Source organism: Jatropha curcas, chromosome 6 (assembly GCF_041381405.1).
Source record: "Jatropha curcas cultivar XTBG-Jc1 chromosome 6, XTBG_Jcur_1.0, whole genome shotgun sequence".
NCBI lineage: Eukaryota > Viridiplantae > Streptophyta > Magnoliopsida > Malpighiales > Euphorbiaceae > Jatropha > Jatropha curcas.
Genome location: NC_143156.1, coordinates 24,787,123 through 24,813,824, shown reverse-complemented (window position 1 = coordinate 24,813,824; position 26,702 = coordinate 24,787,123). Strand labels below are relative to the sequence as shown.

The window sequence follows — 26,702 nt, the reverse complement described above, 5'->3', positions numbered from 1 at the left end:
TTTATATATCATTTTTGTCTTTGTCCAACTGCTATACGAGCATATATATTAGTCTACACTACGATAAACAAACTCTGAATAAATAAAAATAATATTACATGAGATGATGAGGTACAAAAATAATGGCATATGTCATACCAGACACAAACTGTTTCCATATTCATGTCAACCTATCTAGCTTTTATAATTTCCCGCTTCTGCCCTTGTTTGGAGGTTTGATGGAAGAGGTGCTGTCACTTTAATTACCTACAATCAACAACAGTGAGTAAATCAACCCATATATGTCTATATGTATGTGTAATTAAAATCTCTCTCTCTCTCTTCTTCTTCTTCTTCTTCTATTTTATGAATATTTATCCTAAAAATGAAAACTATTTACCATGAACAATGACCCTATAAAAATGTCTACTGTGTATCCAAAACCAATACCTTCTCCTAAAAGTCATGTCCATGCTTTAGGATAAAGCACACTGTAAAACTTCATGTAATTTTTTTCAAGGATATATAAGTAAAGATGGTTTAACATGGAAAAAAGGCCTACCTCATTTGTGGTTGGGTGTAAGAGGGATAATTGATGTGCATGCAAATAATAGCCACAATCTCCAGGAACAGGTTTTGTAGGCCTCTGATACCCTCTACACAAAGTTCAAAACAAACACTGGTATGTATTACTAGGGCCAATAGAGAAACAAGACGAAAGAAACAAAAATATATTAGTCAAGAGAAACAAGAAATTGTTTGTGTAATAATACTAGTATTTCAATACCCGTCTTGGGCGAAACTTTCATCCACGAATTCAGAATCGAAGCACTTAGGCTGCCCACCAACATCATAAAGAGGATCACCTGATAAATAATTAAATATAAAACAATAATTAAATGAATGATGTTAACTTGTGATAACTCAAGAACATAGCTCAAATTAAGTACATTACAAACTAAAATTGTCATAAACAGTAAAGCAAGGCTCCTCAAATTTTATTGGAGCTGTTAATCTGCACTGCATGCATGCTAGTGACATACATAAAAATATGACAAAATAGATCCATGTTAAAAGAACTAAACTTTCATTATTAGTGGGCATCAGTTGCATAAAAATGGTGTTCAATCTAAGACTAGAGAAGATCTTACTATCAATAAAATAATAAATATGGTGTTTTTCCAGGCTTTCTGGGCTTTGTTAGTAGTGGATCTCATATAGTTGGGAGGAGTGTTCCTTTTTCCTCCATTTCACCTAGACAGGGCCTTGCGAGAGATATGAAATATCCACATTAAACAGCTTAACATTAGTGACAAAGAGGTTGGCAGCCATCAATAATTTTATCCATCATATAAAAAAAATAAAAAAAAAAAAAAAAAAACCTCATGAATCAAGTATATAAAAGTAAGATAAAAATTCCTGTAACAGAATATTCTTGCAAGTGTTTTTTAATTAAACAAAATGACCAGTTTTGTAACTCTAGATAGTTTATATATGATACAATCCCTAGATTGACTTGGCTCTCATAAGCAGATGTCGCAGAAATATTAAAGAGAACAATGGACAAAATGAGGTTCTTGTTCTGAATGGCTTCGATTTATGTGGCCAAATGTGTGTTTAATGCTTCATCTAACTTTATTGAAGTTGAAATTCATAGCACTACAATTTGATCGAGGTTTACCTAGCAGAGGATGTCCTATGAAAGAAAGGTGAATGCGTATTTGGTGTGGCCGTCCTGATTCAATCTCAACCTGTTTAACATAATAGATGAAGATGTTCATAATACAATCTTCTTCAGAAGACTGATCATCGAGAGAATCTCTAAAATTGCAATCTGATAGATTCAAGACAGACTTGGATACCTGGACCAATGTGTGGTTTCCCTGTACATCTCTCTCAAGCACTTCAACTTTGCTCAATGCTGGCTTACCTTTTTTAACCAGAAATAGCAAGGACGTATCATGATCAGAGATATTGCTGAAAAGCCCCATAGTAATGTGACAGCAGAAAATGAAGCAATAAGCATACAGCAAGAATGCTAAATATTAAATGCACTTGTAAACATATCTGAACAAATATATAGACCATGGAATTTGAGGAGGCAACTAGATAGTTCAAAAAAGGCAAAAACAAAAAGAAGAAGAATCTTTATTTAATAAAGGAAAGCAGTTTAACAAACCTGAAGGTGAAGCAACATACAATCCTTTGGCTACTCCAGGATACCGCACTGTTCCAATTGGCTGCTTGATGATAACCTATCATGCAAATATACTATCTAATGTAAACTTAGTCCAGGAAAAATTTAATCAAAAAACAAAAGCAGCAGATGGAAAAGGTTCTTTGAGCTATATGCGGTATAAATGCCAAATCTATATCAAAACATGGTCAGAAAGGACAAACATTAACGAGCAAAAATAAAAAAAGAGCAGTGTCCCTGATGCCTGACCTTATCCTCTACGATTATCCCAACAACTAGGGCTCGATATATCTTTGAAATTTTCCTTCTCTTGACAAGCAACGTGCCAGTATCACTGTATGTAAGATAATCATGCATTTCACAAGCTGAGAATGTATTATTGAAAATGGAATACATATAATGAGTAATTTTTATTCCACAGCACCTAAACATACAGAAAGCTGCTAATTATGAGAGACAGTTTAAACCATTTTTCATTTCAATATTCACAATGTCAATCGCTTGTGTCCTCTTCTAAACCACGAATTAATTTGGATATCATTACTTGAATCAGGAATAAATGCGTGAGATATCACATTTGCTTGATTTTATTTAGTTTTTGACACGTAATGCTATCAGGCTATGCCGACTTGTTGTTAAGTATAGCCTCTGAAATATTAGTGGGCTTAAGTGTTGTGATCAGGTGGTGTAAGTTAAGAATTATCAGTCAATGCCATCAGCTTAGAATAGAATAGCAATTGTAATATAGGATTGATATGTTTGCACTATGCAGGTAACTCAAGGCCTTTATTCCAATTTGTCTACATCTGCTAAGAGAGAATGTAATTCAGGACAACATAGTTCAACTAAGAAAGTTTATGCTATCCAGAAAAGGAATTTATGTCATTCCTTTTGTTTCTTTACTTAATGAAATGTTTATAATGTAATTTATTTACTTTTCTTTTTCTCTTCCTCGTTTCTCCCTTTCCATAAAATCCTTGAATAAAAAAGTGTGTATATACAGGGATAAAACTGATCTCATGCTAAATTTCCCAGTCTCTGTCATTGAAAAGCCATGAAGAGCATTCAAATTAAGCCTGTAGGTAAACTGTAATCCAAATCGAATTTCAATAAGCTTTGCAGAATGTTCCAGATTCCCAACAGTTATTAAATCCAAAAAGAATATTAAAACATGACCAAAGGAACAGCAGGCATCTTTGCAATCATGGCCTCAAAGGAAAAATAAAAAGGTTTTGAATTTGATATTAGATGAATTTTACACATTCGTGAAACAAAAATAGGTGCAAAAAACATGGAATTCTCCACTAACCTGTTGTCCCCAACAAGGGATGTGCCATCAGCAAAATATGCTGCAATGCGAGTCTTGGCAAGCTTTGACTTTGCACAAAGTAGTATTCCTGCAATCCATTGGCTACTGATCAAACCACAGGTTATTTCAAATGAACATACTACCCAGAACATCACTAACACCCAGCAAGTGAGCCAGCTCTCAAGTAACAGAAGCACAAAATGCCAGGCCATGTGATCTATGAAGAGACAACACCAGAAGTCTCTGGTTCACTAACATAAATTTGCCTATTAATCCATTACATAAAAGATCTAAATAGTGTACCATGTGCAAAAGACATTTTGCACAGTGTGCTCGGGGAACTAGGAGCTCAGCTCAGATAGGCATAGCGTTGCAAGAAGGCTATTACCATGGTAGAAACCTATCGTCTAGTTGTAAGGAGCAATCTTACAGTTGCAACAGAGCTGACCTCACCATTTTATCAAGGCTTCAGTTCTGAATTTAACTTTGGAATTATTAACTCTTACAATTATATGAAGATTTGCATCCTAAATTTGACGACAAGTACATTCCCTCAATTCTCAACATTTATTTTCCTTTTCCAGTGAATATTAGATATTTCATGCAAAACTTCCTTTGATCAATCTGCTTCCTTCTGATAACCAGATATATAGATGAGGTCAAAAAAATAATTTCGCTTTTAATGTCTATGACCCTTACAGATTGCAGAAACTGTAACAGGAAAACAATCAATTGTCATGTTTTTCATGAAATATTTCTAGCTAACCTGATGTGCCCCTTCCTAGGCGATGAACGGGAACAGGATGTGATTCTTGACTTGCTAGTGAAGATGTCTGTTTCCTCGCCCACCATTGGAGCTGTGTTAAAACAGTTCGCTGCTGGAAAAGCCCTCCAGGTAAAACTTGCAGACAGGAAGGCTTGTTTAAAGCAATCTGATTATGCAACACAGTTCCAAATCAATCAGATGAAAATAAATGACTGTTCACATCCTAATGCATAGATATGGCAATGCAAGACTACTAATATTTGGTTGTTGCAAGGGAATGGCAGAGATCAAAGGCTACAATACATATACAACAATTTAGCTTAGTCAAAATCAACAATTTTATGGATTCAATTGCAAGATTCATGGTTTGCAAGACAGAGAATGTATTTTGTTTTCAAGTCTTCATTTTCACATCTTCTTGGATACTAAAAGCTAGAGAACCAAAAACACAAGAGTGAATTAAGACGACTCCAAAAAATTTATTGAGCAATGAAGCACAAAGTGCAAAATCACATTCATTAAAACAGTCTTATAAACACATCCAACATAACAATTTACAGTTCAATAGAAACACAAAAAAAATTGAGCCATCAATATATACTACTTCAGCTTGAGCAATCAAAAGTTCAAAAAAAAAAAAAAAAAAAAAAAACGAATCAGTAGCAACAATAATCACAAACCATATAAAATGAAATCACACATAAGCCCCAATGCATGTATTTACAAAGTTACCACTACAACACCTTACCATGTCATCATCTTCATATAAAATTTGAAGCATGTAAGGCGCATCAGGTTCTCTCCAAGGAAGCCTATGATAGACAAGCTCCGAACCAGACCTAAATGATACAAACATCATCATATCAATATATACAAACACAATAATATACTGTACATCTTCAATTCCAACTATACAAATAAATCATAAATGAACAATCCTTGATAATGCAGTTGGTATTAGAACAAACCTGAGCTTTGTATTGGATTCTTTAACAACAATACCATCAATTGATATCTGCAAAACTAAAAAAACGGAAAAAACATAAAAATCTGGGAATTAACCAATTTTGGAAATGTACTGTAACAGATGGAATTATTCACTTCTAATTGTGTAATATAGAGATAAAATACAACCTGTCCATTCTGGATTCGCTGCAACCAACTGTTAAATTATTAGTACAAATAATTAAAAAAAAAAACAAAAAGTTTTTACTTTTCATGGTAGAATAACAAGTAATGAGTTTAATTTACCCTTGTAATGGAGCTGAATTATTGTATTTGCCAGAGTAGAAGTCTATCAGTGTCAATTCTGTAATTTTCCAGAAACACGCAAAAATTCATCGTCAATTTTATATCAAAATTAACCAAAATAATTAATTAACGACCGACAAAGGATTAAAAATTTAAAAAAGCGAAACTTTTTTGAAATATATTTGAGGAGTAAAGGTCAGAGAGAGAGAAGGAAAACCTGAATCGGAGGACGAAGCAACATCGCTGTAGAACAATCCGTCGTTGAGATCCGGCCAGGGGAGGCCAAATGACCTTAGCAACTCCCCTGTTGTTGTTTCTAATGTGTTATCGGACATTTTTGTACTGACGGCGCCGTTTTGGTACATCTCTGGGAAGCTGCTGCATCTTCTTCCGGCGGAGTGACTTTCAATGGGAGTAAATTTTACTTGTTTTGATTTTCAGTCCTTTATTTTTGAGAAATTACATTATGCACCTATTTACTATTATCAAATTGAAATTGTACTCTTCTCTGTTAAATCTTTTTTGATAAAATATTAGGTCTGCAAAATATTTTTTTTACTTAATTTTATTTTTATATTTTTATAGGTCGAAAATATTTAAAGAGTACGGAGATTATCAATTTTTAAATTTTTAATCTCTAATACTCTGATATAAAAAAATATTAATAATAATATAGATTATATCTAACATGAATTATAACAATACAATTTTTTTATTTGATAATAAGAATTTGTGAAAAATATATGAGAATTATTTTTAAGAATAAAATATATGAGAATATGGAAGAAAAAGAGTTGGGTTATATCTCTTTAAAGAATAAAGGTTAGTTCAAAGGAAACAAAATTTATGATTGTGTTTTATTAAAATTAATTAGTTTATTCTCGTATTTTTTAAAATATGTTACTCTTTTATGTATTTTGCTTTCGTTATACTACTATACATTTCTGTTTAAATTTTTTATTTTCATTAAATAACTTATAAAAAGACAAAAATGTCATCATCTTCTACATAAGGGTGGCCACGGTTCCGGAACTGGAACCGAAAATGGAACCGAACCGAAAATTTCCAGTTCCGGTTCCAATTTGGAACCGAACGGTTCCGATTCCGGTTCCTTAACGGTTGCAAAACCGACGGTTCTGATCGGTTTTCCGGCAAATTGTGTAATTTTAAATTTTAAATTTTGAAGACTGGTTTTTAAAATTTAAAAAATTTGTGAAAGTTATTTCTAAAAAAAAAATACATCTAAAAAATTAAAAAATGCTTCAATTAAATTTATTTTTTTAAAGACTTGAACTTAATTATTTTTTTAAAAAAAAGTCTTCAACTGAATTTATTTTTTTTTTTAACAAAGTTTGAACATAATTAAAAAAAAAAAAAAGGGCTTGAACTTAATTTTTTTTTAAAAAAAAAAATTAAGTTGCCTACGTATCCTCTTGGAGTTTAGAGGAATCAAAAAAATTAAGAGATTTCACAATAAAATTTAAAAATAAATAAATAAATAAATCTGACAGTTTCTAATGGCTAGAACCGGCGGTTCGAACCTACGGTTCTAACCGGCCAGAGAACCGGTGGTTCCATCCGGTTCCGACTGGTTTATGGAACCGTCGGTTTGTGGTTCCAACAATACTGGAACCGGAACCGAACCGAAAATCTCCGGTTCCGGTTCGGACCGGTTCCGGTTCCCGGAACTGTAATATGGCCACCCCTACTTCTACATTTCAATTTTCTTCCTCTTCCATCTAAACTCTGACCTAGAAAAAAATAAAAACAAAAAGCATTATAGAGATATGCAATATCTAAGTAGTTTAAGCTTCAAAGTTACCAAGTAGAGTTATTTAATAAAATTCTTTCACAAGGGATTCTGGTCATGTTCTTGCATCATCAGATGCTAAATGGGTTTCCAATGCCGAAGTTGCTTCCATCATCAGCAAAACCATCCAATATGCAATTGGTTATAGATTGCCATCGGCAATCAATACAAAATTACAACATTATATTTCTAGGATTGTGCTATAAAACCTTTGAAGCAATACTATCAGATACAAATGTTGCAGTTATTGGAAGATTTATGAAAGAATATAAGATTATTTTGAAAGAAAGAAAAGAGCCAAACAGTCCACCATATCCATCAAATGCTTCCTATTGTGCAATACTAATGGAGGAATCATACCCTTTGAGAATCAAATGATTGATAAAAAATATGATGCCTACACTCTTCCCTTGAGATGTATAAATTTTTCCAAATGTTGCTAAGTAATAACTGCTCAGTTAGAGCTTCAGACTCAAATGGAGTTAAGTTTGCTTATTTTTTTTATTTTTTTTTTATTTTTTTTTCTGGGTCAAATAGTTGAGATGGAAGAGGGAGAAAGTTGAGATGTAGAAGATAATGGTAATTTTGCCATTTTTTTGAAAATTAATACCAAAATGTACAAAATTTTGATGGAAGCACAACATAGTTTGATCAGAGGTAAAATAGAGAGATATTTTAGTGTATTGTTACAAGGGTATACTAGTTAATTTTGACAAAATATAATGATGAAATCGTAATTTTCCCTGATGAAGTAATCATCCAAGATAAGGATGTTGATCTTATTTTATTTATTTTTTCAACTAAATATTGCATTGCTTGTTTACCAAAATTGAGAAAGATGATTATATTCTCCCTCCATCTTTTATATATATATATATATATATGCCTAATTTGACTTTCTGATAGGTTAGAGGAAATTAATTAATATAGTTACCTCATATTTTTTGTTTATTTATTTTTTAAAATATCCTCTACTAATTTTAAATGATGTATATAAAATTGAGAATATAAATATATATTATATTAGAGTATAATAAGAAATTAAATAATAATAAATTTTTTGAAAAAATAAGACTATTTTGGAATAAATAAAAAAAGGAAAGTAAATCTATATACGAGACGAAGGGAGTGTTTTTTTTTTCTTTCTTTCTTTATTTTCCTTTCTTTTGCTGGTTGACTTAGAATTTTGAGTGGAAGTCTACTTTTTATTTATTTTGTTGGCTTTTTATTTTTTATTTTTATACAGAAAAGTATATATTTTATTGATTAAGATGATAATCACTAATAATAAGACCTTGTATATTTATCGGATGCTGATATCACATCTTAAGACTAGCATTTAATCAAGTTACACGTGGAAGAGCAGAAGCACTTTGTTAGCTTGCTTTCAAACCAAAGTTATAGTTTTTTCAGTGTTACAGAATTAAAGCTGTAACATTCAAAAATAAATTTATGCATTTGGCCGAGGATTGAGGAAGGGTCGCACGTGGGATATGGCAGCCACGTTCATCTGGAAGGTGGACTTGGCAATTAGCCATCCATTTTTGCCTAACAGCTAAAAAGTCCATTTTAAAAGTCAACACAAATGCAACTGATACTTTGTGTATTATTTATAGTAGCAGCCTTTAGTTGACCTGCATAAACATTAATTTCAACTAGAACTGAAACTTGAATTACCTTCTGGTGCTGAAAATTCAACTAACTGTAACAGAAAATCAAACATTTGTAAAAGATGCCTCAAATAAATCTCACTCATTTTTTCATCACTTTTATTTCATCAATAGCTAAAATCAGGTCCTTACACCACATGGGGAATAATAATGGAGAACAAGGAATGAACTAACAATCACTTCTTGTTAGAAACAAGAATTACAATCTGTAATAAATAGTACACTTAGTGCCAAGAGAAAGAATCAGCAGAATACATCTGCTGCTGACGAAGAAGTCCCGGCAACCTGAAGTGCAACTGGATATTCCACCAGATTACCACAATTTCTGCCTTTAACAGCAACAATGTTTAACTGACTCGAACCACCGACAGATATTTCTGCAAGAGACATTTTCTTTGCAGCCACTGCCTTCAGACGGTATCTCTCTGCTCTAGATCCGATAACCTGTCCCAGTATAGAAGCTGCGATTGTAAATGCCATGGCTGACTTGGGCATCAACACAGATTTCCTGAGCATGCCTATGAATGGAACTGCTGCATGGACAGCTGTGAACCATGATAGTGAAAACTTTTCAGTGTGTTCCCTCCATATACCTAAAGGAACATTTGCAGCCATGCCCAACAGCCCAATTGCGAGTACTTTAGCAGGTAAGGGTTGAGGCCGAAGGTTTTTAGCAAAAGCTGTCCGCGCTATAGCTGCTCGGGCTGCAACCACTGCAGGTGGGCATCTGAGTTTCACACCAGGTGGGGGTTGGAAAGCCTTTGCAACAAGTGGTAGGACATTGCTAACGGCACGATATGACTTTGCAATAGGGCAGTTTCCATTTTGCAGCCACTCATTGCTTGATGCCTCATGATTGGACTGTCCTCCCTGAAAATTCATAGAAAACGGTCAAAAGGGCAATTCAGACAAAATATAGAAATCTAAATTTTGATCACAATTTCAAAATATAACACATCTCAAATTCAACACTTTCCAATTCATTTAATATTTTGAGAACCTTCAAGTATGCAAAACTCTCAATGTGCACAGAGAAATAATTGGCATGTCTATTTAGGAAATTAACACTAATTTACCTGTGGGGATGACTTTTTCTTGGACGGTTTGGAGTTTTTCTTTTCATTCTTCCACTTCTTCGAAAATGAGTCAAAGCTGAAGGGTCCCCCAGGTCCAAAGGATGAAAGACTGATGGTAGCTGCTTTTGCAGCTAAAGGATTGAACTCAGGAAGGGTTGGCTGGGACTGTTTAATAGAACTTGAGAATGATCTTTCTGAAAGGGGGACTACTCCATCATGCCCGTGGAATAGCCTGAATGCCATATCAAAATTGGGACCATCTTCGAAAATTGGACCTTTGCCTGTTCGAACCTGTCAACAAGTTTTAAGGAATGCAATGAGATTAAGGCGACAAGTAAGGATACATATTTAACCAGGCTAGATTTTAGTAGCATCACAATCTTTTGTTCCCAAAAGGAATTAGAATTTTTCATCATATAAAACAGGCAACACTTAAGCTCATGCAAAAATAAGTCTTGGATAAAATGATGATAAATTTGAAACACAAGGAACATAATAAGTCTTAAAGCAAAAGTAAATAAAAACATATAACTTACTGGCATTGGGAAAGGCGCGGATGAGGCAAAGGAGAAATTAGTAGGCTCATTAATGTTTCTTAAAAATGGACACCTAATAATATCATGCTGAGAAGGTGCCTGTTCCTCATTTAGGCCTCTGAAGAAAAAGTCCATCTTTATAGGAAAGAAAGTCTACCTGCAAAAGAGTTCATAATATTAGGAACATGAAAGCAAAGTGCCAAGTGGGAAACTAAAATTTCATACATAGGTTATAACATCTCGCTATGGTAAAAATCAGCCTGTTATTAGGCTAATCAAGTTAAGAAAGGTCCAGGCAAGAAACAAGGGTAAAATCTCTTTAGCTAATCCTCAAGGGTCACAGTAGAAAACAAGATACATATAAAAAATCAAAACAATCCCAGCTCATATTTATCAGTAATGGTTAAAAGCGTAAATTTTACAGATTAAATACCATGTGACTTGATAGTGTACAACATTAGAAGCATGCATGAACTAGCTCGAACAAACTCTCAAAAGTAATGTAACAAAGATAAGGAATAAAGAAACAATTTCAGTAAGAGACAAGTAATAACAGTGTTTTGAGATTACCAAATGAATTGGATGCTGATTGTTGTGGGTTAATTAGGCTCAAATGGAAGATTTCCGGGTTTATGGAGTGAAATTCAGAACTTAGAGCTCAAATTGGATCACAGAATTCTAAATAAAACTAATTTAGCTTTAAAATTTATTAATAAAATTGAAAATTCATTCCTCTACTGAAAAGTTTACAGCCTACAAACCAAAAATGATACCAGATAGACTAGGACTCCTAATAAAGAAACCATGAAGTTTCCAACTTCAACAAGGAAAACCTGCATTTTATGAAATCAAATTTGATAATATAATTACTAATTTCCAAATACTAAAACTTTACCAAATATATTATAATACTATAAATTCAGAAATATTTCCAAAACCATAAAAAAACTGAAAGGATTACAATAAGCTTGGATCTCAAAAAAGAAAAGCAAAAACCCAGTTGAATTCTAAAACCCAATTTCAAAACAACATCCCTAAAACAATCGATCTAACAAGTCACAAACATCTAAATCAACAAAATCCAATCTTTTTTCCCATTAAACAATAAAGCTCACAGTTAACAAAATTCAGCACTAATAAATCATGATCACAGCAACTAAATTAAAGAACAAAAATCAAGCCCAGAAATGCACAACAAAATCTAAACACCGAACAACAACAAAAAAAAAAAAATCATAAACAAGAAATTCAACAAAATTATAGAATTGCAGAAGAAACCCAGAAGCATAAAACGACATACCTGATATTGCAGTGAAACCCAGGAGGCGAAGAACGAGAATGGAGAGGAAAAAAATTCTATAGATAATCGGAGACACAGAAAGGAATCAAAGAGAGAGTTAGGTGCCAAAGATGAAAACGAGGGAGATTATATTTGTTTATTGAATTGGAAGATGAAGAAAGAAGAGGGTAGAGAGACAGTAAACGACGCCGTGCTTAGCACACGCCACTTGGTTTAATAGTCAAAAGTTGGAAACGGACAATCGGTCTGGGTTTTGGTTAGGTCAGCCATGATAATTGCGTGTGTTATAGTTAGCATTATTCTATTCACATTAGGGTGTTTCTTGCCATTTTTCCTTTGGTTGACCAAATCCTTTTCTTTTTTCTTTTTTTTTCTTTTTTCAATTTGATCATACTTCTTTTGGAATTATTTTCATTATTTTTATTGACCCATTGCATTCATTATTTGGAGTCTGCTTAGTATTAAAATCAAAATTATTGTTTGAAAAAATGTCAAAAAAAAAAAATTATTGTTTGAAAAAATCATTTTAAACTTTATTAGAAATAGAATCTAACAATATGATATAATTGTTTTTGAATTTTTTAATATTGTTTTATTAAGTTTCGTCTCTTACTAATTTGAAATTCGGAAATTATTTAATTAATATAATATAAATTTTAACATAAAATATATTATTTATTAATAATAATATGATCCTAAATGTCTGGGAAGATTCTTGGTTGCCTGAACCGACGAGTCTATATGTTACAGAGAGTTGTGTTTTTTTCTCCCATGAGCTCTACTTTAATAAATAGTGGTTGCAGTCGGAACATGGATGCTTTGCAGGAGAGTTTTAATGTTAGAGATAAAAAGCATTCCTCCTAGTTTGTGGTTTGGGCAAACTTTAGAAAAATTGAAACCGGACCAATTTGAACTATTTTCGATTTTTGGTTTGATTATTTGATTTTTAGTTTTTAATATTTTATAATTTTGAAATCAATTATTTTAAAATAATTATTTTTTAATAAAATTGAACCGTTTGATCGAATTGAAATAGACCCAATTGGTTAGATTTTGATGGTATCATTCTTGACAGTAAAGCTTTATTAATGGATATTTTATCTTATTTTCAAATGTTTGTGAGAAGATCAAAGAATAAAGTTGTATGCTTATTAGCAATTGATGTGAGTTCTTTGTTTGATCTTACGAAGTGAATTCTTGTTCCTTACAGTTTTATTTCCAATGTTGTTATTTTTGAGTTTAATTAGTAAAATTTGGTTTTTCGTTGAAAAAAAAAAAAAAACCGAATTCAAGACCCTATTTATGTTTTTTCTAATTTTCTAAAAAAGGACTAAATTGTAATTTTATTTCCTCTGAATAGACGAGTGGATTTATATCGACAAGCAATTAATATTTGTTTGTCGCTAAAGCCAAGTCGCATTAGGCTGATGTACATGAAATAAAAGTCACATGAGAAAAAAAATCTTAATTTAAGCAAATTTTATAATTTTCATCAATTCTTTTAATATTATATTATACTAGTCTTTTTTATGAAATGCGCTATATGTTGACAATACTCGTTATATTTTTATTTTTTATACTTTTCAAATTTTTTATTTATATAATATTAAAATATAAGTTTTTGTTTAAATTAAAATAAATACAGTTAGTTAATTTATATTAGATTTTGTCGAATAAGCTACTTGTAATGTTATTTTTTATGTACTTGATTCTATTTTTATATAGTGAAGCAGTCTCAAAATAAAGTTCAATCTAATTATTATACCTAATCCTTTAATCCCTAATTTATAAATATAGATTCTTAAAACCCTGATAGGAGCTCAAAATGAAAATCAAGTAATCACTCAATCTCTAAACTTGTCTTAAATTCTAAATCAATATTTATATACAGCTATAATGAAAAATAATAATAAATTTTATTTACCGATAGGTAAAAAAAACGAGAAGATGATCTGAATTAATAATGATAATCATTTTGATTATAGTGATAGTAGTATTTGTCCGGTGCATTGAAAAAAAAAATATATAAACATACACATAAACTCTTGAAACCCAAAAGAGAAATATCTAGTTCTAGTTTTTTTTTCAATTTCATAAACACTATTTTATTTTCAAGTCAAATATATTTAGGATATTAAAAAGAAAAAAATATCAAGAAAATTAAAAATGTTTAACCAGAAGGCTATCTATTTATTACAAAGGAGATATAAATCTCTTAATAAAGTGATAGTTCCAAATTAATTCAATAACCAAAAAGAAAATAATAAATAATAAATTTTTATTAAGAATAAAACTCTTTTAAGAACTCAACGTATAATAAAAAATAAATTATATTAAAAGAATTATCAATTTGAATTTCAAAAATAACTCCGGAGATGCTATAATTTAATTAAATTTGATTTTGATTGAAAAAAAACCAAGTCAATAAATGAAAATTAAAAAATAAATCATGCTACGATCCAATATTTGTCACTTAATGAGTTTATTTAAGTATTTTGTTTCTATATTATTCTAAGTTGCAAATTTAAAATAAATAAATAAGTTAATTAAGTAATAAAAAAAGATTAAATAAAAGAAAGGTTATATCATCTCCAAATAAACCCACAATTTTTCCTACAACCATAAAAAAAAAAAAAAAAAAAAGCATACTTTTTTTCTTTTTTATTATATATATTTATTTATTTTAAAAAAATTTTTAGAAATTATATTCAATCAAATAATAAAATGTATTTTTTATTTTATTTTAAACACAGATATTTGCTCCATTCATGAGAATCCAACTCTCAACCTCATCTAAAAAAAAAGAGTGTTGAACTACTCATCCAAACACTCATAAGTATAAAATGTAATTTTTGAATTTGATACAACTAAACTATTTTAAGATATCCTAAATTTCATTGAAAACGATATCAGAAATCTCATTATTTTTCTCCATCCTCACATTTTTATATATACAGTAAGATATATATACCACTCAAATATATATATATATATATATATATATATATATATATATATATATATGGATTGATATATTATATTTTATAGTTTATTATCTAAAAATTAACGTTATAAACTCTTCCACATCAGCATTAAATGAGAAATTCATTAGCTATTTGAGAAGCATCGCATTCTTATGTAGTTGAAAGCTAGTTTGCGCCCATACAGAAGCTAAGAGATGTTTAATCAACAATTGATAGCTGATAAAAATTTCAATTAATAGTTAACTCCATCAAATTTCTTTTTAAGCTTTTTTTTTCCTATCAATTACTATACGTTCATATTTAATTATATTTGAACTTCATTTATACAGAGTGTATATATATATAAATATATTATTTAAATAATAATAATATTTTATATTTCAATGCCAACCACTATTTTACCAAATAACTTATATTCATTTAACTAAAACCTATATAAATATATTATTTAAAATAATAATATTATTTTATATTTCAATATCAACCTCTATTTTTACCAAATAACTTGTATTCATTTAACTAAAACCTATAGATATTAGTTACCAGCTAAGCTAATACAATAGTTAAAACTAAATAGATCTAACCTACGTGTTGTGGCTCAATTAGCAACATAGACTGAACATGTGAGGAGTTGTGATTAAGTTAGCTACGCAGGTTGAGCATTTACGAAGAGCTCTTGGATTCAATCTCAGTTAGCTACGCAGGCTGTGCATGTGTAAAGAGCTATTGGATTCAATTTCCGCTAATCACACCTACATGAAGGAACGCAGAATTTTAACTGTAACTAAACCCGGAACAAGATTAGAATATTTTTAGTAATAGAGTCGGGATACTGGTGGTTTAAAAAAAAAAAAAAAAACCAAATAGATCAAAGTCTATAAATGAACTAAATGAATTGTAAAAAGTTTATTTGAACTTATTTGATAAGCTTAATGAATTGAATTTAAGCTTATTTATGGAGTTTCTTTAATAAAAAGCCAAATTTGAACTAAATTTTGAGCATTTAAAAGTCAAAAATATATTATTATTATTATAAACTATAAACTACAAACAAATCAAGCATATTTTCCAAGCTTGAGTTAAACCGAGATTGACGCAACGCACCTCAGCTCATCTAGAACCCTCAAAAACATTAAACTCGTCAGTAGTCAAATTTTAATAATCGATTCACGTGACTAGCCAAGCTAATTAAAAGGGTTTATTAAACTATTAAATTAACTGTTGAAAACACAAATCCTGCATACGGTATTTCACTATACAGAGGGACTCAACAGTGACTCACCCTTTCGTAAAACACATTCGCAAAATCCACTCTTTTAGGTGCATTATAGAACACAATAATGACGACAAGAGACAAAAGTAAACATTTAGGTTCAAGGACATGCTCAAAATCACCATTACAACGCTCATATAGGCATAGGTCTTAGCTTGACAGTAAGTGTACATATAACTAAGTCTTTTTTACTCAAATCAACCCCAGGTCGAGCAGAATTAAGCGCAGCCCAGTGGGCTGGACATTGGGGACGCTCGTAGTTTAACACCAAAAAGAAAAAAAATAAAAAAATAAAAGACCCATATTCAACTCCTCAATGCCAAAAGTAAAAAAAAAAAAAAAATTCAGCTTGGGTGATTTCTATCTAGTGGAAATAAGATCAACTTCATAATCTGTGATGTAAAAGAACATTTGCATGTTCAATCTTATATCCTATGATCATCTCATTTCATCTCCGATACGAAACAAATTCATGCATATGCATATATGACAAAATCAGCTGCAGAAAAGTGTTCTAGATCAATGCAAGAAAACATCCATTTAGATGATCCCAGTTAATGTGAACTTAAAGTTTAATATGCAATAATAAAATCAAACAAGAGGTCAGAAAGTTCAATAAGGTAATTGTTTCTTTCATGGCCTACCTTCTTTGCATTGGAGTATGTATCTCAATTACATTTGAAAAATAAGGCAACAGTATAACAGTTCTTTTTTTGGTGGGGGTGGGGGGGTGAGAAAAAAAATAAAGCATTGACAATTACGACTAAAGGTTTACTTCCTATAATCATTGATAAGCACGCTAAAACTCATTTAGCACCTGGTTCCTCGGCTGTTCTCTTGTATTCTGGCTTCAGTTCGTATGATCCTTGATTAGTACCCTTATTGTTGTAGACACAAAGTTCTTTAAGGATATCCTTCAGAAATTGCTGTAAAAAGAAAAGATCAATAGAAAATGAAAAAGGTGAGAATGCTAAACAATCAATTCAACAAGGAAAAAGCAAAAAAGAAAAAAAAAAACGAAAAAAAATCCCCAACAAACACAAGGAGAAAGAAAAAGAAGAGAGAGAGAGTTTATAGCATTCCTCAGAAGTGAAGAAACCAAGAAAAGGCTGTTGAAAGATGCCTAGTAATATCATTCATAATGTGATAACTCATAGAGAACATGAAAATAACCAATTATATTAGAAGATTAACAATTTCATTTCACAGAAACAGCGAGATAAGTTCACTGCAGACAACCACATATCTGAGTCACAAAAAAGTATGGATACAGACTGCAAATATCTTCCAAATATTTTAGCAGCTTGGAATAAAACAAGCCAATTCCACCTTCTTCCTGGTAGAAGTAAAATTTAAATTTAATCTAAGAATAACAGCATCCAGAAAAGAATACAGCTACAATACTAAAAAACCTCTCAGAAATTCTAATATGCAGAGGCCATTTCTGCATTGATCAACCATGGAGCTAGAAATTCATTCATGATTACACAGGGTAATGGAATCAGCTGGATTCATATTAGCCTCTCTTCTTCCAAACCAATATCTTATTAGTGCTTATTGGATGCATCACTGATACAGAATACAGAAATAAAAGATGGCATGGTTGAAAAAACTTGTCATTTAATAATAAAAATTAGATGAATAGAAGGTACTTCTGGAACTAAGATGACATAATAATTTTGTCAGGTAGCTAAGTAAAACTGCACGACATGATTATATAATGTTGGGCAGTTAGATATCAAGCGAGGAGAATAATCACAGCAAGACAAACGAGTGAAGGGGAACAATGGACAGTAAATACATTTAGCATCAGTACATAAATGGTTAACAAATACATCAACCAATTAATATATGAGTAATATGACAATGTTTAGTAATAAATACATCAATTTCAGGGAATTACAAAGGCAGAAGAACTAAAAATTTCGAGCATTCAGATCAGTGGGTTGGAACTTAAGTAAAATGTGAACTACCACAGCTTAATGATAAAATCAGATATGAAGTTGTCAAGCCTAAATATTTGGGCAAGGCTTGAAGGCATAAAACAAGAGTTTGGATTAGGAGGTGTACATCCAAGATAATTCCATGGCATGGTACTTACTTCCTGCAAGTGGAATATCCTCTATAGAGATAACCATGTTCTTGAAAAAAGATAAAAAGAAAACACACAACATGATTCGGTATAAGATCAAGCATAGATTACTAGGTTCAATAAACAGAATAAGTAAGAAAACCTTAAGCAGAAACCAATTGGTTAAAAGTACATACTTCAGGTTGGTCAGTCTCTTGGATGAGTTGTCTTAATGTCCAATTTGATTGCCTTTCAAAGAGCTTAAACATGATATCTTCCATCTCTCCACGGTCTCTCCTTGTTCTTTTCGTATCTGTTGCTTTGGCAGGTGGTTTCTTCTTCTCCTATTGCAAAAATATCAGCTCTTCTCATAGTAATTTTTGATAGTCAATGTGGTAGATATGATCTGATCTTATCATAAACTGGCAAAAAGAGAAGTGTCTCCACAAAAGCAAAGTGCAATTTTTATATAAATTACATGCAAAAAGAAGTTAGCCATAAGTACATTGGGTGTAGAGGCAATAAATAATGGCATGGGCCTCATATGACTCCCAGTGTCATTGTCGATGACCTGAAATGAGAATCAGACAATGATTAAACAGATTAGATAATCTACATAAGATATAAGACACTGGGAGTTTGTGAAAAGACTACCTGTATTTGTCTGCCCTTGGTCATATACTTCTTAGTCCTTTCACGACAAATTTTTGCATAGTTCTCAAGGTTTTCAGAATGGGGCCTCATGTCAAATTTAAATAATATTTTTCCCTCCACAGAAACCTTTCCTGTTAGACAAAGATATTTACTACTTTAGTGCCAAATTCCAAATGTCATAAAAGCAAGCCAATTGAGCTGATAAAATATTCTTTATTTAAATGTTTGTGATTCCTGTGTGCATTGAAGCACAGATAATAGAGTTCAAAGAAGGAACCCATACAAAACATTAAAGAGAGAGAGAGAGAGAGAGAGAGCACACAGGACTTGTCGACTCTTCATGGCATAATGAGAACAAAGAAGAAACACAGTGAGTTCTCATGTTAGGAAAATAATAAATCCAGAAGGATAGTAAACAAATTTCCATGAACCACTACCACTTCTTTTGTAAGTTTAACACAAGCTCAAGTCACTGATTCTTGATGATCACCCTTGTGAAGAGGCAAGAGACCATACAACTTTCACATCAGCTCATTATGTATATTTGTATCTAAGTTCTAGCTAACTGTGGCATACAGAAAAATTCATCCTAATATTCTGTTCTTTGAAAAATTAAAAATGTTAAAGGCCTTTTTCATTGGATTTGATCATGCTAATATGCCTACCCAATTTGAACGCCCTACTTTCATATAAATGAAAAATTAACATGATAGGACCAGATTTTAACCAGCAAAGGAAGTATGAAAACATGCAAAATTTATATAAAGCAAAAATGAGGGGCAAAAAGGTGCTAGAGAAGAAGAATAGCATGTAGATAAAAGCTATTTGTCAGAGCAAAGTGAAAAATTCACAATGATCGAGTCACTCTATTCATGAAAAAATGAATTTCAAGCAGAGCATCTCAAAAAGGTGCATGCTTACCTTGAGATGACTCAGAAAACACAGACATCGGGATAAAATCTTCAGACATATCCATGGAGTAAGACTTGGGTGCATTTCCAGATTCATTGTCAGCCAATTCCATGGTGAACTGAACAGTCATGTGACTTATAAGATAGAGGAGAACAAAAGGATGGAAATTGAAAAACATCAAACACAGTGTGCCTCTGAAATTTGTTTATAACATTGTTCCATCAAAAAAATGTGCTGGGGAGTTGAACGTAGGCAGATTAAAGAAGCTGTTCTTCCTCACCATTCTGACAAAACTTCTATGCTTCATCCAACAGTGCCAAAAATAAACTTAAATGACAATGAATTTAACTAAATTCCATCACCATCTTAATTTAAAGAAGAATTACAAAATGAAAACAAAGTCAATTTAACTTGTGTATAAGTTCCCTTGCAAATCTTGTAGTTAAAGAGGCACAAAAATCAATATCACTTGTTATCAAATTCACAAAATGACACCCAAAACGTATTCAGTTTCATGAACATAGCAATAGTAATAGAACTATTTCTTTGGGAAAGCCATAAACACTGAATTTCTCCATTCCAAAAAATCCAACACTATAAAGATTTTGCCTCTTTTACTCTGCATTCATCCCCCCAAGCCCTCCCCCCTTGATATCAAGACAGAAAGGGAACATAATACAAAAGATGCAAAATTAAAAAGCTCATGCAATAACAGAATCATATTTCATTTACATTTCAGTATTTGTGAAACCAATAACTTGCCTCAGATAAGATAAAAACAAATACATGATATTAAAAAGTGACATTCATCAAATAACAAAAAGATATATAACAGCAAAATGACATGTAAAAAGAATACAAATTCATAATTTCAACATAAAAATTCAAGAAAATGCATGCAGAAAAACAATACCCAAACAAAAAAAAATCAGTATAACACTGCATGAACATGAAAATGAAAATACTAACAAAATATCACATAATATAAATAAAAGGAAAATGGAAAGAAGCCAAAAACCCTAGAAATCAAAAAAATTTTGTAAACCCGTCAAATCAAGAAAACAAGACATGCAGGTACAAAGATTATAATACATAAACTTTCAATACGTATAAACCAACAGAGACATAAAAAGAGACAATGTATGAGATTCGAAACCTGACGAGAGGAGTTATCATCTCCGGAATTAAGAGGGTCGATGGAGAGGACTACTTTAGCAACTGGGCGAGAAGGATCATCAAGAGTTGGGTTCTTCAAAGAGCGAGAGACCAAAGCAGGGCATTTCATTAACCACACCGCTTTCTCTGCTCTGGCTGTCTCCACCGGTCCACCAATGACAACACCACCGCTCCCGCCGATCTTATTACTATTCCGGTTGGTACTAGCGTTGGTTGTATTGCCAGAGTCGTCCATGGCGGGAGAAACAGAAGAGAAGCTGAAGTGAAAGAAAATGGGTCTCTATCTGTGAAAAAATAAAGAATGAAACGGTATTCGTTGTGTTGTGTTGTGTTGTGGGGGTATATATACATATATGTATATATACTCGTAATTGTTGTCTCCTAAAGTGTATTTTTTATTTATTAAATGTAGATTGGAAAGATTGTGTGGTTTTGAAAACAAAATCAAATTGGGGATAATTTCAGTTCAGTCTCCTAAAACTATTTTTTAATTAATTAAAGAAATTAACTAAATAGTAAAGGCTAATTACTATGTAGTGCTAGATTAGTAGGTTTTAGTCCAATAAATTAATAATAAGTAGATGTGAATAATAATATAAAATCATTTTATTATTCTAGCCAAATTTAATTTTTTAAGATATATTTCTTTTAAATAATTATGATTTAGAAATACAAATGCTATTTTTTTATAAAAAATAATCATTTTTAATGAATTCAAATATTCAATAAAATATCCTCATTAATGCGCAATAATCTTTTTAGATAAATCTATATATATTCATGAATCAAGTTTGTAATTTTAATATTTTCAAAAAAAAAAGTTTGTAATTTTAATGAATCCTTTAAATGATCGTTTTATAAATATGAAAATAAAATTTTTACTTTGCATAAATATTTTAATAGATTTTAAGATTAATATGTACAAATATTAGTTACTGAATTAATTTTGAATAAACAATCTAAAATCCAAACATAAGCTAAACAAATACTAAAAACTTAAAAAAAATATATTCATTAAAGTTTGCTTTGATTTGAAATAGGTTAGGAAACATCGCGCACACAAAAAAAAATCACAAATATTAATTCTATCATAAATTTTTTTTTTATTTCAAACGTATATAATCACGTTAGAAAAAGAAGTTAAGTTTTAATTTCATTGAGAAAACAGCACTATAAAAAAATGAATTATATGATTTAGGGCATTATATTGAATAATAAAAATAAACGTCTAATTATAGGATAATAAATAAAATGCTTATATATGAATTAAAGACACTGATAGTTATAAATTAATTTATAAATCACAAAGTCATATTTCATTTGATCATCAGAACCCGAATATATTTAAATTCCTACGCTATCGCCACATTGATTAAGCTCATGTTAGTAAAATGCCATGAAAATAATCTTAACTTGATATTGTTTGCAAAGAGAGATTCACTTTTTTTTTTTTTTTTTTGCTAAGTACGATTCTAGTTTTTTTTTTTATTGCTCAATTATATTCAATAGGGGAATCCATACAAATTTTCTAAGAGTAGAAAAAATAAAATGAAAATAATAAATATTTAATTATATCTTTGTATATATATAAATATTAAATGATATTGTTAATGATTTAAACAAACAAGAAAATAAAAGGTTTTGAAAGTATTAATGATAATTATTAAGTTTATTATTATTTAAAAAAACTGAAAATTTAATGCATTAATTCAAACTTTCTATCAATTATATTAAAAAATAATTTTAAAAACATAAAAATTATTTTCATCTCAATAAAATAATATTTTTAGCATTATGCTATCTAAGTATCTTAATATTCTAATTAGTCGTTGTTCCGAGGTGTTATATATATATATATATATATATATATATATATATATATATATATATATATATTTAAATAAATATTATTATCAATTATCTTATCATTTTTAAAAATTTTTTATTTTTAATATAAATATTAAAAAAGATTGAATACATATTTTTTTATTGTCATGTTGGTTTTCAAGAATATACGAGAAATGAATTAGGATACCAAGAAATTGTTCTATCTATAGAAGTTGATATAGGCATAAATTTTTTTTTCTTAAATTTAATAAATTCAAAAGTTATATTTTTAGCTGGATCAAGTTGGATGATTGAATAAATTTTAGTTTCAAAAATTATCAATTATCATTGTTATATATTAAATATTAAATTAAAAAAACAATTAAGTTGGCAAATCAAAATATAAAAAATTAAGGGAAAAAAAAGTAAAAAACTCAAAATTTTCAAAAAATGAAAAATAGGCCTCGGAATATGCTTCGGATGCTGATATTTATATATATTTTTAAATAATTATTAGTTTATTGTCATATTTAAAAAATTCAAAGATTTGTGATCTGCGCCGTATATTTGCCACTTTTGATGGTCATTTTGATCTTTCTTTTCGATGGCCTTGAAAGAGAGCATATGGGTATAAGGTTAATTCTGAATCATCTAATATTTATGATTCCTCTTCAGAATCAGAATGAGCATGCAAAATCAAATTTGCATCAAACTATAAACGCATAATTAAAATGACAGAAGATGGGTGTCAAAAAGAAAACGGTGCTAAACGCGGTTGCAGCACAAATTCTCGAAGAAAAGCATTTATTTGGCATTCTCCTCCTCTTTGCACGTCTCTCTTCCTCAGCCTCATTGTTCGTCCTTTTTTTTTTTTTTTTGCGTATGATTATCGTATATATAGAGAGGGGGAAGGGCGTACAGATAGCATTAATTTTGATTGTTTCTTAGCAGATTTGAATGGAGATGATGATTTTGAAGATATTTAAAGATGGCTGTAGATAAGGATTAGATACAAAGATATTGATATGATTCAATTTCAAAAATAATTTTTAAGATATTAAATATTAAATTAATCATATTAGATATTAATATATGGCCAATCAAAATAGGGGAAAATAAATTAAAAAATTAAAATTATAAGAAAAAAATATAATATTGAATAAAGATAACACTTTAAACATTCTCTTTATCTCAACTTTTATATATACTAGTGTTAGAACGCAATACTAAAAAATAAATAATTTTTATAACTTTGACACAAACACAATATGAAAATTAGACGGTTAACACGAACACGACACTTTTAACCTGCTTAATATCAGAAATAAATTCAGTGAGTTATGTTGACCCACACACAACTCGTGTAACCCGCTTAATATCATAAATAGGTTAAGTGGATGTATTAACCTAACTTTTGGTATATGAGACTACTTCATGCAAAAAACTAATTAACTAAGATTTTTTTATTACCAATAAAAATGAAGTGTTTTTTTATTTGCTTTTGTGTTATTGAAATAAGAAATTTAGTGTTTTTGTATTTTATGTTTATTATAAATGATTATTTATTTATTTGAAATATTAATGTCTTACTTATTTAGTGTAATCTGTTTAAAGCGAGTGAATGTCTTACCTTTTTTAAAAATTATCGTATCTCGTACGTTCTGTATCTCGTGTCCTATTTTCGTGAAACTCAGCTCCTGTGAGACTACTCCATACACCAAGCTAATCAACCAAGATTTCTTTTATTGCCAATAAAAAAAATAAGTATTTTTATATATTTTTGGCGTCATTAAAATAAGAAATTAAAGTTTTTTTATTTTATGTTTATAATTTATTGTAAATTATTATTTATTTATTTGAAATATTAATATATTACTTATTTGGTGTAGTATGTCCCAAGTATGCGGATGTCCTACTTTTTTTTTTTTAATTTTGGTATCCTATACGTTCAATTTATATTTTTTAAATTGCTTATATATTGTTTATTTAATAGTAATGCATTGTTTATTCACATTCTTTTTAAGCGCGTGGATTACTTATTAATTATTTTGTAAGAATAAAGAGATTTATATTAATATATTAAATGCTATAGATAATCTTTTTACTGATATTATCTTGATAGAGGGATTATCTGAAAATATAAAACAACTTATCTTCTTACAATTGTCGTCATGATACTTTATTTTCTTATAACTATGCTAAATAATTATTGTCCGCCTCATACTAGAGGTTTACAATTGGCTTCCATATAATGCAAACTGCTTTGCTTATATATATATATATATATACATATATATATATATATATATACATATATATATATATATATATATATGTAGACACTATGACATATAAGTTTTATGTTTTAGTTTTTATATATTTATTAGGGTGTGCATGGTCCGGGTTGGGACAAGAATTACATAATTTTCAATCCCATCCCAAAATATGGGGACATAGAAATAGAGTTTCAATCTCATTCCAATAGATATGTAGTCGTATCCCATCCCATCTCAATTTTTGGAAGGGAATGGAACGGGAATTCGGGTCTATAAGACATGATGGAATGGGTTGTCAAAATCAATCGAAATTTTCCATAGTCTTACTAAATTATTTTCATAAAAAAAGATAAAAAATTACTATATTCATTGATTACAATAGAAATAAAAAATAGAAAAAAATAAGGGTCCATATAAAATTCATTTATATAAGTTTGAGTTAAAAAAAAAAAAGAATAAATCAAATAATTAATTCAATAATTGATGATGTACTACTAAAGTTATAATAAAAGATTTTCAAGTAGTTATTTTCTAGTCAATAAAAACATTAGATATAATAAAATAAAATAATGCAAAAACTATATACAATTTAATTTTATATGTATTTTATAAATTTTAACTCATTTTTATTTTTGTCAATGTTGTCTTTAAACTGATTTAAGTTTTACACTTAATTTAATCATAAATATCATCTGAAAAATAAATAATCATAACCAATAATCCAATAATCAGATTAATTGAAGTTAATAGTTTCCCTTATGTTGATTAATCTTTTAATTTTTTGTTTAGTAGAAAAAATTTATTCAAAAATATTTACTTGACACATACTATAGAATAATAGAGGAAAAACCTATATTGAGAAATATATAAAATTAGTTGATTTATTTTATATTTTAAAAAATACATATTATATTTTTGTACTATTATTAATTTAGCAGTTATTGATATCATAAAAAAACTAAAATAAAAAAGGATAAGATGATTTTTATGAATATAATTTGAAATTCCTAAAAAAGGACAACTATAATTTAAAGAAAAGTGGGACAGGAATTCCCAATTTTTGAAATGAGATGGACAGAACTTGGATCAGTACGGATCAGTTTTAATCAAAGAACCAGTCTCATTCCATAGTTATTTTTGGGATGAGATTCGAACAAGACTATTAAATTAATATCATATTTTTCTCGAAATGAAAAATTTGAGATAGTTTTCGAAAACCAGTTAGGATTCCCGCAGTCCCGTGCACACCCCTAATATTTATATAGATCTTGATTTTCAAAATTACATTACTAAATCCTTATACTATAATCTCTACCAATGTTTAGTTTTTCCGTTAAGTGAACGTGAAATGTTCAAAATATACCAAAAACACTTGCTATGTAGTCCTTTTGGTTTGATCAAGTATAATAAAATTTGATATGTTAATTTGCTCTCTTTTTTTTTTTGTTAAATGGTCGTACAATATCAAAATATCTCTAATAATAAAACATAGGGATAATTAAAATTTCAATGTCCAAACTTTTATTTTTTTTCTATTTCGGTATTTCAACTGAAACAACAATGATTAAGTGCTTAAATTTTTAATACTTTGTAGTTAGGTGTCTTGGAATACTATGACTAATTAAAAATACGATT

The 26,702-nt window shown here is 29.8% G+C and overlaps 3 protein-coding genes across 3 annotated transcripts; all 3 read right to left on the bottom strand.

The window, feature by feature from the left end:
* Positions 1–75: 75 nt before the first annotated feature.
* LOC105645503 (Pseudouridine synthase family protein) lies at positions 76–5,952 on the bottom strand. The gene is made up of 14 exons (XM_012231117.4): positions 5,720–5,952; positions 5,503–5,560; positions 5,386–5,413; positions 5,220–5,266; positions 5,000–5,090; positions 4,252–4,417; positions 3,486–3,573; positions 2,426–2,510; positions 2,159–2,234; positions 1,842–1,909; positions 1,661–1,730; positions 767–845; positions 542–635; positions 76–246 (listed from the first exon to the last, which is right to left on the bottom strand). The coding sequence occupies exons 1-14, from the start codon at positions 5,865–5,867 to the stop codon at positions 175–177; spliced, it is 1,170 nt and encodes a 389-aa protein (XP_012086507.1). The 5' UTR covers positions 5,868–5,952; the 3' UTR covers positions 76–174.
* Positions 5,953–9,054: 3,102 nt separating this feature from the next.
* Positions 9,055–12,033, bottom strand: LOC105645504 (uncharacterized). Its single transcript, XM_012231118.4, has 4 exons — positions 11,895–12,033; positions 10,595–10,751; positions 10,059–10,349; positions 9,055–9,852 (listed from the first exon to the last, which is right to left on the bottom strand). The coding sequence occupies exons 2-4, from the start codon at positions 10,727–10,729 to the stop codon at positions 9,226–9,228; spliced, it is 1,053 nt and encodes a 350-aa protein (XP_012086508.1). The 5' UTR covers positions 10,730–10,751; positions 11,895–12,033; the 3' UTR covers positions 9,055–9,225.
* A 4,729-nt stretch (positions 12,034–16,762) lies between these two features.
* Positions 16,763–21,297, bottom strand: LOC105645505 (Transcription initiation factor IIF, beta subunit). The gene is made up of 6 exons (XM_012231119.4): positions 20,945–21,297; positions 19,798–19,906; positions 18,877–19,007; positions 18,728–18,793; positions 18,420–18,566; positions 16,763–17,077 (listed from the first exon to the last, which is right to left on the bottom strand). Exons 1-6 carry the CDS (start codon positions 21,197–21,199, stop codon positions 16,958–16,960), a joined length of 828 nt encoding a protein of 275 aa, XP_012086509.1. The 5' UTR covers positions 21,200–21,297; the 3' UTR covers positions 16,763–16,957.
* Positions 21,298–26,702: the final 5,405 nt, after the last annotated feature.

Bases quoted from the DNA above. Each gene is read 5' to 3' on its own strand.
- LOC105645505 (XM_012231119.4), bottom strand. From the start codon at position 21,199: ATGGACGACTCTGGCAATACAACCAACGCTAGTACCAACCGGAATAGT. The intron at 19,008-19,797 runs GTAAGCATGCAC...TTTGTCTAACAG, and splicing joins GTTTTCTGAGTCATCTCAAG to GAAAGGTTTCTGTGGAGGGA. The intron at 17,078-18,419 runs GTATGTACTTTT...TTCTTTTTACAG, and splicing joins AAGAGACTGACCAACCTGAA to CAATTTCTGAAGGATATCCT.
- LOC105645503 (XM_012231117.4), bottom strand. From the start codon at position 5,867: ATGTACCAAAACGGCGCCGTCAGTACAAAAATGTCCGATAACACATTA. The intron at 5,561-5,719 runs GTTTTCCTTCTC...GGAAAATTACAG, and splicing joins TGCTTCGTCCTCCGATTCAG to AATTGACACTGATAGACTTC. The intron at 5,414-5,502 runs GTAAATTAAACT...ATAATTTAACAG, and splicing joins AATTCAGCTCCATTACAAGG to TTGGTTGCAGCGAATCCAGA.
- LOC105645504 (XM_012231118.4), bottom strand. From the start codon at position 10,729: ATGGACTTTTTCTTCAGAGGCCTAAATGAGGAACAGGCACCTTCTCAG. The intron at 10,350-10,594 runs GTAAGTTATATG...ACTTGTTGACAG, and splicing joins CCGCGCCTTTCCCAATGCCA to GTTCGAACAGGCAAAGGTCC. The intron at 9,853-10,058 runs GTAAATTAGTGT...ATGAATTTTCAG, and splicing joins AGAAAAAGTCATCCCCACAG to GGAGGACAGTCCAATCATGA.